The sequence below is a fragment of the Hypanus sabinus genome, chromosome 19 (assembly GCF_030144855.1).
Source record: "Hypanus sabinus isolate sHypSab1 chromosome 19, sHypSab1.hap1, whole genome shotgun sequence".
Lineage (NCBI taxonomy): Eukaryota > Metazoa > Chordata > Chondrichthyes > Myliobatiformes > Dasyatidae > Hypanus > Hypanus sabinus.
In genome coordinates this window covers 3672428-3687406 of record NC_082724.1, presented here as the reverse complement: position 1 = coordinate 3687406, position 14979 = coordinate 3672428, and the positions used below count along the sequence as shown (strand labels likewise).

General features: G+C 53.5%; 1 protein-coding gene across 1 annotated transcript in view; it reads left to right on the top strand.

Moving 5' to 3' along the window:
* Positions 1 to 14979, top strand: part of LOC132378136 (uncharacterized) — a 56296-nt gene that overhangs the window by 40326 nt on the left and 991 nt on the right. The window contains exons 15-20 of the mRNA XM_059944873.1: positions 635 to 662; positions 2144 to 2178; positions 4575 to 4594; positions 5883 to 5927; positions 8793 to 8932; positions 14249 to 14405. Of these exons, the coding sequence (XP_059800856.1) occupies positions 635 to 662; positions 2144 to 2178; positions 4575 to 4594; positions 5883 to 5927; positions 8793 to 8932; positions 14249 to 14405 (425 nt within the window). The remainder of the gene's footprint in view (positions 1 to 634; positions 663 to 2143; positions 2179 to 4574; positions 4595 to 5882; positions 5928 to 8792; positions 8933 to 14248; positions 14406 to 14979) is intronic.

Sequence of the window (14979 nt, the reverse complement as noted above, 5' to 3'; positions counted from 1 at the left end):
GCAATCAATCTACCTATTGATTGATCTATCAGTATATCTATCTATTTGTCTCTCCAGATATTTATCTATCTGTCTGTCTATCTATCTATCTGACTATCTATGTCTGTCTGTCTATCTGTATCTGTCTCTGTCTATATCTTATTTATTAATTCTTCCATCCATCCTTATATGTATTGATTTATTTATTTTTGCACATTGGGTTGTTGTCAGTCCTTGTTTCTGTAGAGTTTTTCATAAAAACCTGTTGAATTTCCTGATTTTCCTGTGGAATGCTGCAGGAAAATGAATCGCAGGGTGGTGAATCTCAACATGCTGGATACGTATTTTGAGACTGAATTTACTTTGACTTTGATGAGGAAGCCGTTCCTGAATCACCGAGTGTGTTTCCCTGCTTGCACCCCACCCACCAATTTGCTTCGCCTTCTTTCTGATAGGTGCTCATACGCAGAGCTCCCGTTCCTCTGTCCGATCTCTGATCTGCCTCTGGGGTGTTTGGTGGGACAAGAGGGATGAGGTGACAGTGTGGTGGGGTTCACTGGGTGTAACCGGAGGTTGAGGGTTCTGCCCCCCACCCCAGTGACTGCCTCTGGGCCCACCCAGGATGACTAATCTCCTCTGTTCCTGTGTTCCTCAGGTGACCAAGAAAAGAGCCAAGGATTCAGGTGAGGAGGGTTCAGGAGATCCCGCAGACCCACCCCACCCCAATCTCTCACCAGCGGGTAGAGGGGGGCCATCGGTCACTGGAATTAGCGAGTTGGAAGCCCAGAGGCAACTTGCCCTGAGATTGGAGGGCTATGTGTGACCGTGGGTAGGTGGGAGAGGGAAAGGGGGTTCTGTTGTTGTTACGTTCTGATGGACATGGGCATGCTATGCTGCCACGATATTATGTGGCATCACTTGTGGGCTGCCCCCAGCACATCCTCAGGTTGTGTTGGTTGTTAACAGAATCGACACGTTTCACTGTGTGCTTTGCTGACATTGTAAATAAGCAAATCTGAAACTCCTGCCCAAGCCATGGGCTGAGTGATGCCAGAATTTCGAATATTGCAAAGCCTAGATACAGTAGGCGTGGAGAGGATGTTTCCTAGAGCGGGGGAGTCTATGAATAGAGGGCACAGTCTCCGAATAGAGGGATGTCCTTTTAGGAAAGAGATTCGGTGAATTTCTTTAGCCAGTGGAGATGGTGTGGAGGGAGCATCACTCTGTGTCTGACCCCGGGAGTGTGTGATGGGACAGTGTGGAGGGAGCATCACTCTGTGTCTGACCCCGGGAGTGTGTGATGGGACAGTGTGGAGGGAGCATCACTCTGTGTCTGACCCCAGGAGTGTGTGATGGGACGGTGTGGAGGGAGATTCACTCTGTGTCTGACCCCAGGAGTGTGTGATGGGACGGTGTGGAGGGAGATTCACTCTGTGTCTGACCCCGGGAGTGTGTGATGGGACGGTGTGGAGGGAGATTCACTCTGTGTCTGACCCCAGGAGTGTGTGATGGGACGGTGTGGAGGGAGATTCACTCTGTGTCTGACCCCAGGAGTGTGTGATGGGACAGTGTGGAGGGAGATTCACTCTGTGTCTGACCCCGGGAGTGTGTGATGGGACAGTGTGGAGGGAGATTCACTCTGTGTCTGACCCCAGGAGTGTGTGATGGGACAGTGTGGAGGGAGATTCACTCTGTGTCTGACCCCGGGAGTGTGTGATGGGACGGTGTGGAGGGAGTGTGTGATGGGACAGTGTGGAGGGAGATTCACTCTGTGTCTGACCCCAGGAGTGTGTGATGGGACAGTGTGGAGGGAGATTCACTCTGTGTCTGACCCCGGGAGTGTGTGATGGGACGGTGTGGAGGGAGTGTGTGATGGGACAGTGTGGAGGGAGCGTGATGGGACAGTGAGGAGGGAGCATGATGGGACAGTGGGGAGGGATCGTGATGGGACAGTGGGCAGGGAGCGTGATGGGATGGTGTGGAGGGAGATTCTCTGCTGTCCATGTGCTATTGTGAACCTTTTCCACAAAGATCAGAGCCACTGATTCCTGTCCTTGAGGAATAACGCTTGGATCTGACCATCAGGGTCCCAGAGGGTGGCTGGGAAGTGAATTAGGACGTCCTTTATCATTGCAAACTCACGCATATGTTTTACCTTACACAGATCAAACCGTTTCACCAGTGAAGTTGAAAGATAAGGTAAGATTTAACGATTTAACGCTGGGAATCAGGAAGAGAGCAAAATAAACAATGCAAGCAGTCGACATTTTAGGCTGAGACCCTTCATCAGGACTAAAGCAGCAGAATTAGGCCATTTGGCCCATCAAGTCTGCACTGCCATTTCATCATGGCTGATCCATTTTTCCTCTCAGTTCCGATCTCCTGCTTTCTCCCACATATCGCTTCATGCCCTGACTAATGAAGAATCTATCAACCTCAGCCTTAAATTTGCATAAAGATTTGGCCTCCACAGCTGCCTGTGGCAAAGAATTCCACAGATTCACCACTCTCTGGCTAAAGAAATTCCTCGTCATCTCCATTGTGAAAGGACATGCTTATATTCTGAGGCTGTCCCCTCTGGTCTTAGACTCCCCCACCCAGGAAATATCCTCTCCACATCAACTCTATCACGGCCTTTCAACATTTGATAGGTTTCCATGAGGTCACCCCTCATTCTTCTGAATTCCAGTGAATCCAGGCCCAGAGCCATCCAATGCTCTTCATGTCAGAAGCTGTTCAAACCTGGAATTATTTTCATGAACCTCATTTGAACCCTCTTCAGTTTCAGCACATCCTTTCTCAGATAAGGGGCCCAAAACTGCTCACAATTCTCCCAGTGAGGCCTCACCAGTGCTTTATAAAATCTCTACATTACATCCTTGCTTTTGTATTCGAGTCCTCTCGAAATGTTCAACAACTCTGTGTTCCTGTAGCGTAGATCCTTAATCCAATACTTAACCCATGCCCCGGGAGTGTGTGATGGGACAGTGTGGAGGGAGCTTCACTCTGTGTCTGACCCCAATAGTGTGTGATGGGACGGTGTGGAGGGAGATTCACTCTGTGTCTGACCCTGGGAGAGTGCGATGTGACAGTGTGGAGGGAGTGTGTGATGGGACGGTGTGGAGGGAGATTCACTCTGTCTGACCCCGGGAGTGTGTGATGGGACAGTGTGGAGGGAGTTTCACTCTGTCTGACCCCAGGAGTGTGTGATGGGACGGTGTGGAGGGAGATTCACTCTGTGTCTGACCCTGGGAGTGTGTGATGGGACTGTGTGGAGGGAGATTTACTCTGTGTCTGACCCCGGGAGTGTGTGATGGGACAGTGTGGAGGGAGTTTCACTCTGTGTCTGACCCTGGGAGTGTGTGATGGGACGGTGTGGAGGGAGTTTCACTCTGTCTGACCCCAGGAGTGTGTGATGGGACGGTGTGGAGGGAGATTCACTCTGTGTCTGACCCCGGGAGTGTGTGATGGGACGGTGTGGAGGGAGATTCACTCTGTCTGACCCCGGGAGTGTGTGATGGGACGGTGTGGAGGGAGATTCACTCTGTCTGACCCCGGGAGTTTGTGATGGGACGGTGTGGAGGGAGATTCACTCTGTCTGACCCTGGGAGTGTGTGATGGGACTGTATGGAGGGAGTTTCACTCTGTGTCTGACCCCGGGAGTGTGTGATGGGACGGTGTGGAGGGAGATTCACTCTGTCTGACCCTGGGAGTGTGTGATGGGACTGTATGGAGGGAGTTTCACTCTGTGTCTGACCCGGGAGTGTGTGATGGGATGGTGGGGAGGGAGATTCACTCTGTGTCTGACCCGGGAGTGTGTGATGGGATGGTGGGGAGGGAGATTCACTCTGTGTCTGACCCTGGGAGTGTGTGATGGGTTGCTGGGGAGGGAGATTCACTCTGTGTCTGACCCTGGGAGTGTGTGATGGGACTGTATGGAGGGAGTTTCACTCTGTGTCTGACCCCGGGAGTGTGTGATGGGACGGTGTGGAGGGAGATTCACTCTGTCTGACCCTGGGAGTGTGTGATGGGACTGTATGGAGGGAGTTTCACTCTGTGTCTGACCCCGGGAGTGTGTGATGGGACGGTGTGGAGGGAGATTCACTCTGTCTGACCCTGGGAGTGTGTGATGGGACTGTATGGAGGGAGTTTCACTCTGTGTCTGACCCGGGAGTGTGTGATGGGATGGTGGGGAGGGAGATTCACTCTGTGTCTGACCCTGGGAGTGTGTGATGGGTTGCTGGGGAGGGAGATTCACTCTGTGTCTGACCCTGGGAGTGTGTGATGGGTTGCTGGGGAGGGGGCTTCACTCTGGTGGTGTGTGCTTTCAGGGTTTTGTATCTGCTACCCTGTGGGAGAAGAGAGAATGTGTGGGGGTACTTGTTGGCTGCTTTACAGTGAGGAGTGTAGATGGAGTCAGTGTTGGGGGAGGTTGATGTCTGTGATGTGCTGAGCTGTGTCTGGCAGTGCAGTTGCCGTACCAAGCTGTGTTGCACCCGGGTACCATGCTGTCCGTGGGTCTTGTTGAATGGGAGGGTTTGAAGTGCTGATTTTTCCTGCAGTCTAACCTCCTCCTTTCTCCTTCCTCCGTACAGGATGTGCACAGAGTCCCACCGTGAGTGTAGCTGATGAACGGGGGTGGGGGGGATTGGGTCCGTCTGGGACACACACAGGACTTTCGTTGCTGTGGTGCCCTCTCCCTAGTGCCCCCACCAGCGGCCAGTAGGGAGTGACGTGAACGGTCGTTAAGGCAGAAGATCGCAGGAGTGGCCTGTGAGAATGGTGTGTCCAGCCTGGGGAGTGCTTGGCCCGTCCCGCATTGCTGTGGGGATGGGTCTGGCGGTCCGGGTTCCTCGTTCCTGCTGTATCGAGGGTCCCGGCCCACTCCCCCTTCTGGGACCAAAGGTTGCCCCCCAGTTCACCTCCGTGTGCTTCCCCAGTACCCCCTCGACCTGCGATCCACCCGCTCTGACCTTGGTGTGATTGTGCTTTATTATTGTGGTAGGTGATGCATACTTAGGCACTCGTAGGGTAACCCCCACCCTCCCAATCTGTCCTAAACACCCCCCTCAACCGCAGCACATAGCCAGTGTAACACTCACCTGCCCGGGTAACCAGCATCCACACTACCAGACTGAATAACTCCTACCCTCCCATAGTAACCTCCATCCTCAGTGTGACTCCCACAGTCTCTGTGTAACCCCAAAGCTCCCCACCCCCACTGTAACCCTGACAGGCCCCCTCACTCCCAGTATAACCCCTACCCCTGTCACTCACTCCCAGTGTAATCCCCATCCTCCCTCTCACTCCCAGTATAACCCCCTCCCCCTCCCCATCACTCCCAGTATAACCCCCTCCCCATCACTCCCAGTATAACCCCCTCCCCCTCCCATCACTCCCAGTATAACCCCCCTCCCCTTCCCCATCACTCCCAGTATAACCCCCTCCCCCTCCCATCACTCCCAGTATAACCCCCTTCCCATCACTCCCAGTATAAACCCCATCCTCCCTCTCACTCCCAGTATAACCCCCACCCTCTCCCTTACTCTCTTTGGCATTGAATATCGTACTGTAGTCTCTTAGCTCTTCCAACACCCAGACACAGACAGACACATAGACGCACATAAAAATACAGACACACATTCACACAGACACACATGCACACACTGAGACACACTCACAGACACACACACACACACACACACACACACTTCTCGTCTTCACTCCGATCCCAGCTGTGCTGCAGATGCTGCTGAGCCGCATCGGAGGTCAGACCCATGGAGCCGATGCAATGTGCATCACACAGGGAGATACACTGAGGTGAGGGGCCTCTCCTCCAGGGGACAGAACCACCCTGGGGCGAGGGAGCTGGGTGCCCATGGCTGCTTTCTCTCTGCTTGCAGGGTGAAGACCTCAGTAATGGACAAGCTTCAGTCGGATCTACAGAGGTGAGGTAACACCCTCCTCGAGCACTGGACTGAGGTTGAGGGGAGAGAGGGTTAAATCCAGGACAGAGAGAGGGAGCTGAAGACTGGGAGTTGATAAATATTAGAGCAAAAATCTCTCAGTACCACCCCTCCCACAGTGTGACCCTCCCTCAATACCACCCCCCCCACAGTGTGACCCTCCCTCAGTACCACCCCTCCCACAGTGTGACCCTCTCTCAGTACCACCACTCCCACAGTGTGACCCTCCCTCAATACCACCCCCCCACAGTGTGACCCTCCCTCAGTACCACCCCTCCCACAGTGTGACCCTCCCTCAATACCACCCCCCCCCACAGTGTGACCCTCCCTCAGTACCACCCCTCCCACAGTGTGACCCTCTCTCAGTACCACCCCTCCCACAGTGTGACCCTCCCTCAATACCACCCCTCCCACAGTGTGACCCTCCCTCAGTATCACCCCTCCCACAGTGTGACCCTCCCTCAGTACCACCCCTCCCACAGTGCGACCCTCCCTCAGTACCACCCCTCCCACAGTGTGACCCTTCCTCGGTACCACCCCTCCCACAGTGACCCTCCCTCAGTATCACCCCTCCCACAGTGTGACCCTCCCCCAGGACCACCCCTCCCACAGTGTGACCTCCCTCAGTACCACCCCTCCCACAGTGTGACCCTCCCTCGGTACCACCCCTCCCACAGAGTGACCCTCCCTCGGTACCACCCCTCCCACGGTGTGACCCTCCCTCGGTACCACCCCTCCCACAGTGTGACCCTCTCTCAGTACCACCCCTCCCACAGTGTGACCCTCCCTCAGTACCACCCCTCCCACAGTGTGACCCTCCCTCGGTACCACCCCTCCCACAGAGTGACCTCCCTCAGTACCACCCCTCCCACAGTGTGACCCTCCCTCAGTACCACCCCTCCCACAGTGTGACTCTCCCTCGGTACCACCCCTCCCACAGTGTGACCCTCCATCAGTACCACCCCTCCCACAGTGTGACGCTCCCTCGGTACCACCCCTCCCACAGTGTGACCCTCCATCAGTACCGCCCCTCCCACAGTGTGACCCTCCCTCAGTACCACCCCTCCCACAGTGTGACCCTCCCTCAATACCACCCCCCCCACAGTGTGACCCTCCCTCAGTACCACCCCTCCCACAGTGTGACCCTCTCTCAGTACCACCACTCCCACAGTGTGACCCTCCCTCAATACCACCCCCCCACAGTGTGACCCTCCCTCAGTACCACCCCTCCCACAGTGTGACCCTCCCTCAATACCACCCCCCCCACAGTGTGACCCTCCCTCAGTACCACCCCTCCCACAGTGTGACCCTCTCTCAGTACCACCCCTCCCACAGTGTGACCCTCCCTCAATACCACCCCTCCCACAGTGTGACCCTCCCTCAGTATCACCCCTCCCACAGTGTGACCCTCCCTCAGTACCACCCCTCCCACAGTGCGACCCTCCCTCAGTACCACCCCTCCCACAGTGTGACCCTTCCTCGGTACCACCCCTCCCACAGTGACCCTCCCTCAGTATCACCCCTCCCACAGTGTGACCCTCCCCCAGGACCACCCCTCCCACAGTGTGACCTCCCTCAGTACCACCCCTCCCACAGTGTGACCCTCCCTCGGTACCACCCCTCCCACAGAGTGACCCTCCCTCGGTACCACCCCTCCCACGGTGTGACCCTCCCTCGGTACCACCCCTCCCACAGTGTGACCCTCTCTCAGTACCACCCCTCCCACAGTGTGACCCTCCCTCAGTACCACCCCTCCCACAGTGTGACCCTCCCTCGGTACCACCCCTCCCACAGAGTGACCTCCCTCAGTACCACCCCTCCCACAGTGTGACCCTCCCTCAGTACCACCCCTCCCACAGTGTGACTCTCCCTCGGTACCACCCCTCCCACAGTGTGACCCTCCATCAGTACCACCCCTCCCACAGTGTGACGCTCCCTCGGTACCACCCCTCCCACAGTGTGACCCTCCATCAGTACCGCCCCTCCCACAGTGTGACCCTCCCTCAGTACCACCCCTCCCACAGTGTGACCCTCCCTCAGTACCACCCCTCCCACAGTGTGACTCTCCCTCGGTACCACCCCTCCCACAGTGTGACCCTCCATCAGTACCACCCCTCCCACAGTGTGACGCTCCCTCGGTACCACCCCTCCCACAGTGTGACCCTCCATCAGTACCACCCCTCCCACAGTGTGACCCTCCCTCAGTACCACCCCTCCCACAGTGTGACCCTCCCTCAGTACCACCCCTCCCACAGTGTGACCCTCCCTCAGTACCACCCCTCCCACAGTGTGACTCTCCCTCGGTACCACCCCTCCCACAGTGTGACCCTCCATCAGTACCACCCCTCCCACAGTGTGACTCTCCCTCGGTACCACCCCTCCCACAGTGTGACTCTCCCTCGGTACCACCCCTCCCACAGTGTGACTCTCCCTCAGTCCCACCCCTCCCACAGTGTGACCCTCCCTCAGTACCACCCCTCCCACAGTGTGACCCTCCCTCAGTACCACCCCTCCCACAGTGCGGGTTCTGGAATGCTGTGTGGGGCGAGGGTGGGGATGCCGGTGTGTGCGACGAAATGGTGAATGGGAGGGAGGTGCAGGAGGAGATGGGGAATGCTGTGTGAGAGGGAGTAGCGGGGTGGTGGAGGGGAGGGGAGGGGGTTGGAAGATAGGGAAGGGAGAGGAATGGGAGGAGGAGGAGGGGATGGGAAGTGGAGCATGGGAGATGAAGGAGGGGACGGGAGGCGGGAGTGTCGAGGGAGGGATGGTGGGGATGGGAAGAGAGGTGGTGGGGGTGTGGGGGAGGAGACTACAGCAGCTCCGCTCTCTGCGTGCTTGGCCCCGCAGGAGGGAGGCAGGGGCTTTACTGCGCCAGGAACGCGCCGCCCGGAGTGAGGAGCGGCGGCTGGTGCATCAGCTGCAGCGGATACAGCGTCAGCGCAAGCTGCCCCGGCACCAAAACTGCATCCAACCGCAGAGCGTACAAGGTGACTCCCCTCCCGAACCCTCCACCTCTCTCTGCCCTCTCCCTCTCCCCACCCCCCTTCCCCCACATTCTCCTATTGCCACCCTCACCCTACTTCACTGTCCCCTTTCAGACTCAGCTTTATGATCAGTGACATGCGCCTGTCGTTGACAGCAGTGCTGTAAAAAACCTGAAAGTTACAATAAGACAGTATATATACCAGTGGTAGGAGAGTCGATAGTTGGGAAGACAGACAGGAGATTGTGTCTCCGCAATGGAGAAGCCGGGTTGGTGCGTTTCCTCCCAGGTGCTATGGTCCAGGATGTCTCAGAGCGGCTGCAGAACATTCTCAAGAGGGAAGGTGAGTAGCCAGAGGTCGTGGGGCAAATTGCCACCAGTGACATAGGCAGAAAGGGGAAGAGTGTAGGGAGTATAGGGAGTTCGAAATTCAGAATAAATTTTTATCAAAGTTGTCACTGTATACAACCCTGAGATTAATTTTCTTGTACTCAATAATCCATAATGAAATAATAACCATAACAGGGTCATTGTAAGTCTGCACCAAATTGGGTGTACAATCAGTGTGCAAAAGACAACAAATTGCAAATACAAAAAAAGAAAAGATAATAATAAATAAATAAGCAATAAATACCGAGAACACGAGATGAAGAGTCCCTGATAGTGAATCTATAGGTTGTGGAAACAGCTCAGTGATGGGGTAAGGGAAGTTGAGTGAAGCTAGGGAAAGGCTGAAGGACAGGACTGCCAAGGTATCTGGATTACTCCCAATGCCATGTGCTGGTCAGGGCAGGAAGGTGGTGATTGGGCAGGTGGATGAGTGGCTGAGGGATTGGTGCAGGGGCAGGGTTTCAGATTCCTGGATTATTGGGATGGCTTCTGGGAAAGGTATAACCTGTACAAAAAGGGCAGATTACTCTTGAACCCGAGGGTGACCAATATCCTTGCAGAAAGGTTTGCTGTTGGGGGGGGGGAGTTAAACTAATTTGGCAGGGGGATGGGAACTGGAGCGATAGGGCAGAGGATGGGGCAGTTGGTGTACAGCAGACTGAAAAGCTTGAGCATGTAGATATTAAGGAAGAGGATGTGCTGGAGCTTTTGGAAAGCATCAAGTTGGATAAGTCACTGGGACTGGATGAGATGTACCCCAGGCTCCTGTGGGAGGTGAGGGAGGAGATTGCTGAGCCTCTGGCAATGATCTTTGCATCATCAATGAGGACGGGAGAGGTTCCGGAGGGTTGTGGATGTTGTACCCTTATTCAAGAAAGGGAGTAGAGATAGCCCAGGAAATTATAGGCCAGTGAGTCTTACTTCAGTGGTTGGTAAGTTGATGGAGAAGATCCTGAGAGGCAGGATTTATAAACATTTGGAGATGCATAATATGATTAGGAATAGTTAGCATGGTTTTGTCAAAGGCAGGTCGTGCCTTACGAATCCGATTGAATTTTTTGAGGATGTGACTAAACACATTAACGAAGGAAGAGTAGTAGATGTAGTGTATATGGATTTCAGCAAGGCATTTGACAAGGTACCCCATTCAAGGCTTACCGAGAAAGTAAGGAGACATGGGATCCAAGGGGACATTGCTTTGTGGATCCAGAACTGGCTTTCCCACAGAAGGCAAAGAATGGTTGTAGATGGGTCATATTCTCAATGGAGGTCAGTCACCAAAGGAGTGCCTCAGGGATCTGTTCTGGGACCGTTACTATTCGTGATTTTTATAAATGACCTAGATGAAGAAGTGGAGGGATGGGTTAGTAAGTTTGCTGATGACACAAAGGTTGGATGTGTTGTGGATAGTGTGGAGAGCTGACAGAGGTTACAGTGGGATGTTGATAGGATGCAAAACTGGGCTGAGAAGTGGCAGATGGGGTTCAACCCAGATAAGTGTGAGGTGGTTCATTTTGGTAGGTCAAATATGATGGCAGAATATAGAATTAATTGTAAGACTCAGTGATGTGGAGGATCAGAGGGATCTTGGGGTCTGAGTCCATAAGACGCTCAAAGCTGCTACACAGGTTGACTCTGTGGTTAAGAAGATGTATGGTGTATTGGCCTTCATCAATTGTGGAATTGAGTTTAGGAGCCAAGAGGTAATGTTGCAGCTGTATAGGACCCTGGTCAGACCCCACTTGGAGTACTGTGCTCAGTTCTGGTCACCTCACTACAGGAAGGATGTGGAAACCATAGAAAGGGTGCAGAGGAGATTTACAAGGATGTTGCCTGGATTGGGGAGCATGCCTTATGAGAATAGGTTGAGTGAACTCGGTCTTTTTTCTTTGGAGCGATGGAGGATGAGGGGTGACCTGATAGAGGTGTACGAGATGGTGAGAGGCATTGATCGTGTGGATGGTCAGAGACTGTTTCCCAGGGCTGAAATGGCTAACATGAGAGGCCACGGGTTTATAGTGCTTGGAAGTAGGTAGAGGGGAGATGTCAGTACTAAGGTTTTTATACAGAGGGTGGTGAGTGTGCGGAATGGGCTGCTGGCGATGGTGGTGGAGGTGGATATGATTGGGTCTTTTAAGAGACTCCTGGATAGGTATATGGAGCTTAGAAAAACTGAGGGCTATGGGTAACACTGAGTAATTTCTAGGGGCAGGAGATGTTCGGTACAGCATTGTGGGCCGAAGGGCCTGTATTCTGTTGTGGTTTTCTATGTTTTTCTGTAACCAACAAAAGCCCAAGCATATCTGTGACCCATGCAGGGTGCCCATGGCTACATCTTTAGTTTGGAGAAAGTGGGAGGAATTGAAAGAGAAATTATTGAGCGTAAAGACCAGTTCTACCGGGCAGAGGAGGGTGATGGTAGAGGGGAACTGGTTGGGTCTGTTGTTGAGAAAGAAGCAGAGAGGTTGATGGGGCAATAGAAGTCTGTAATGAAAGAAACAGGTTTCCCTTCCACCACTATCGACGCTGCCCTCACCCCACATTCTCGCCAACTGGGATAGCATTCCCCTTTCGTTGCCTACCACCCACAAGCCTCTATCCAGCACATCATTGTCCATAACTTCAAGCATCTCCAATGGGATCATACCACTAAGCACATCTTTTACTCCCCATCGTCCTCCTCTCTTTTTCCATTCCCCATTCTGGTTCCCACATCACTGCACTACGCCTCACTCCAGTGTCCCTCCTCCTCCTCTTCTTTTCTGTGATCCACGCTCCTCGCTTACCAGATTCCTTCTTCTTCAGCCCTCTATCTTTTCACCTATCTCCTGCCAGTTTCACCTCCTCCCACCTTCATATTCTGGCTTCTGTCCCACTTCTTTTCCAGTCCTGATGAAGAGATTTGGCCTAGAATGTTGGCTGTTTATTCCTCTTCATGGATGCCGCCTGACCTGTTGGGTTCTTCCAGAACTTTGTGTATGTATAACTTTGTGTATATATATCTGGCTAGAAAGCCCCACACCAGTCCATCAGCCCACATAAGAACACAAGAAATAGGAGCAGGAGTAGGCCATTCAGCCCATCGAGCCTGCTCTGCCATGCAATATGATCATGGTTGATCTGACCACGGACTCATCTCCACCTGCCTGCCTTTCCCCCAGAACCCTTAATTCCCCTACTATACAAAAATCTATCCAACCTTGTCTTAAATATATTTTCTAAGGTAGCCTTCACTGCTTCAGTGGGCAGAGAACCACCCTCTGGGAAAAGCAGTTCATCATTTCTGTCCTAAATCTACTCCCCCAAATCTTGAGGCTACGTCCCCTAGTTCTAGACTCACCTACCATTGGATACAGTTTTCCTGCCTCTATCTTATCAATCCCTTTCATACTTCCATATGTTTCTGTACAATCTCCTCTCATCCTTCTGAATTCCAGTGAGTACAGTCCCAGGCGACTCAATCTCTCCTCATAGACTAACCCCCTCATCTCTGGATTCAACCTGGTGAACCTCCTCTGCACCGCCTCCAAAGCCGGTATATCCTTCCTCAAGTATGGAGACCGGAACTGCACACGGTTCTCCCGGTGCATCCTCACCAGTACCCTGTACTGTTGCAGCGTGACCTCCCTGCTCTTGAATTCAATCCCTCGAGCAATGAAGGCCGACATTCCATTTGCCTTCCTGACAGCCTGTTGCCCTTGCAAACCACCCTTCTGTGATTCATGCACAAGCACTCCCAAGTTCCTCCGCAGAGCAGCACGCTGCAATCTGTCACCATTTAAATAATAATTTGATCTTCCTTTTTTTTTTCCTTCCAAAGTGGATGATCTCACATTCACCAACACTGTACTCCATCTTCAGACCCTTGTCCACTCACTTAACCTATCTGTATCTCTCTGCAGACTCTCCGTGTCTTCTGCACAATTTGCTTTTCCACTCAATTTAGTATCATCGGCAAACTTAGATACACTACACACTGTCCCCTCTTCCAGATCGCTAATGTACACCTTTGTATATCGTGAAGAACTACAGGCTTAGTACCGACCCCTGCGGTACACCACTCACCACTGATTGCCAACCAGAGAAACACCCATGTCTCCCAACTCTCTGCTCTCACAGTTGATCGAGATGTTTTTCATAACCTACACTATCGACCACATTGTCTGTGGATCTATAGATGCTGCCTGGCCTGGTGAGTGTGTGTTGCTCCGATTTCCAGCGTCTGCAGACTTTCTCTTGTTTGTGATCGTCTATAGTGTTACAGTTATAGAGAAAACGTAGTGCAAGTTGGCAGAAAAAAATGCAAGGGCAAGATAACTAGATCAAGAATTCATCTTTATCATCCAAGAGGTCCATTCAAGAGTCTGATCACAGCGGGATAGAAGCTGTCTTGAGCTTGGTGATGCAGCACCTGCTTTCAGTCACCCCGACGGTGCGGGGGTGGGGGTATCGGTGGGAAAAAGAGGATGCCCTGGGTGGGTGGCGTCAGAATACGCTGTCTGCTTTACCGAGGCAGTGAGGTGTAGAGAGAGTCCAGAACGGAGGCTGGTTTCTGTGCCGCGCTGACCTGTGTCCACAACTCTGCAGTTTCTTAGTTCACGGGCAGAACATTTGCCCTACAAGCCGTGACGTTGGCAAGAGTCTGTGGGACATGTAAAATTTCCTTAGCCTCCTGAGGAAGTAGAGGTGCTGGTGAGTTTTCATGGCCGTGGCGTCAAAATGGTCGGACCAGGACCGGCTGTTGGAATGGGAAGCTGTCGGCCGTCCCGGTCTGAGGACGGATGGCTGAAACAGGAGCAGATGCCACCGCCTCCTTACACCCAGTTTGTTTGTTTTATTGACATTGATCGATGGGTTGTTATCAAGCCACCATGTCGCTAAGATCTTTTTCTTTTTCTTGTACCCCGTCTCACTGGCCCCGCGTTCGCAGTGACGGAGCCTCACGCCCATATTGTTCAGAGTGAAATCCCACGCCTGACTGGGAGGGTCTCCGTCCCTTCCTCCTTGAGCATCCCGCCGCTCTTTCCGACTCCACCGGCGGGGAGACGTCCCGACCACTACTCTGTTCCGATGGACCCCCGTTACCGGTCAGTCTCCTCACCCGCAGGGAGCACTGGCAGGGGAGAGGGAGGGAGGCAGGGAAGGTGAGTGGAGGTGGGTGGAGTGGAAGGAATGGAGGGTTGAGATGGCATCGCAGAGAGGGTGTTGGGGAGATGGGGGTGGGACAGGTTATGCGGGAGGGGAGAGAGTGCAAAGTGGTGGGGTGAGAGTGAGGCATGGAGTATTGGAGGGCGAGGAGGGAGGATAGGGAGTGGGTGGGAGAGGAGTAGTAATAGCGGAGGACGAGGAGGGGTGGGAGGGAAGAAGTAAGAGAGGAGGCGGTGGAGGGGAAAGGAAGTGGTAAGATGAGTGGGAGTGAGGGGCAGGGGAGTGGATGAGCGAGGGGAGGATGGGAGAGGAGGAGGTGGTGAATGGGAACAGTGAGGGTGGAGAAGCTGATAAAGGAGGAGGTTGAGTTATGGAGCTGATTTAGGAAGGGGTGGTAGGGTGAGTGATGGAGGTAGAGGAGGAAGACTGGGTGTGGGAGGAGGAGGGGGAGTTGAGGGAATGTGGAGGAGGGGTGAATGGGAGCAGACCTGGGGAGGGGAGGTGATGGTCGGC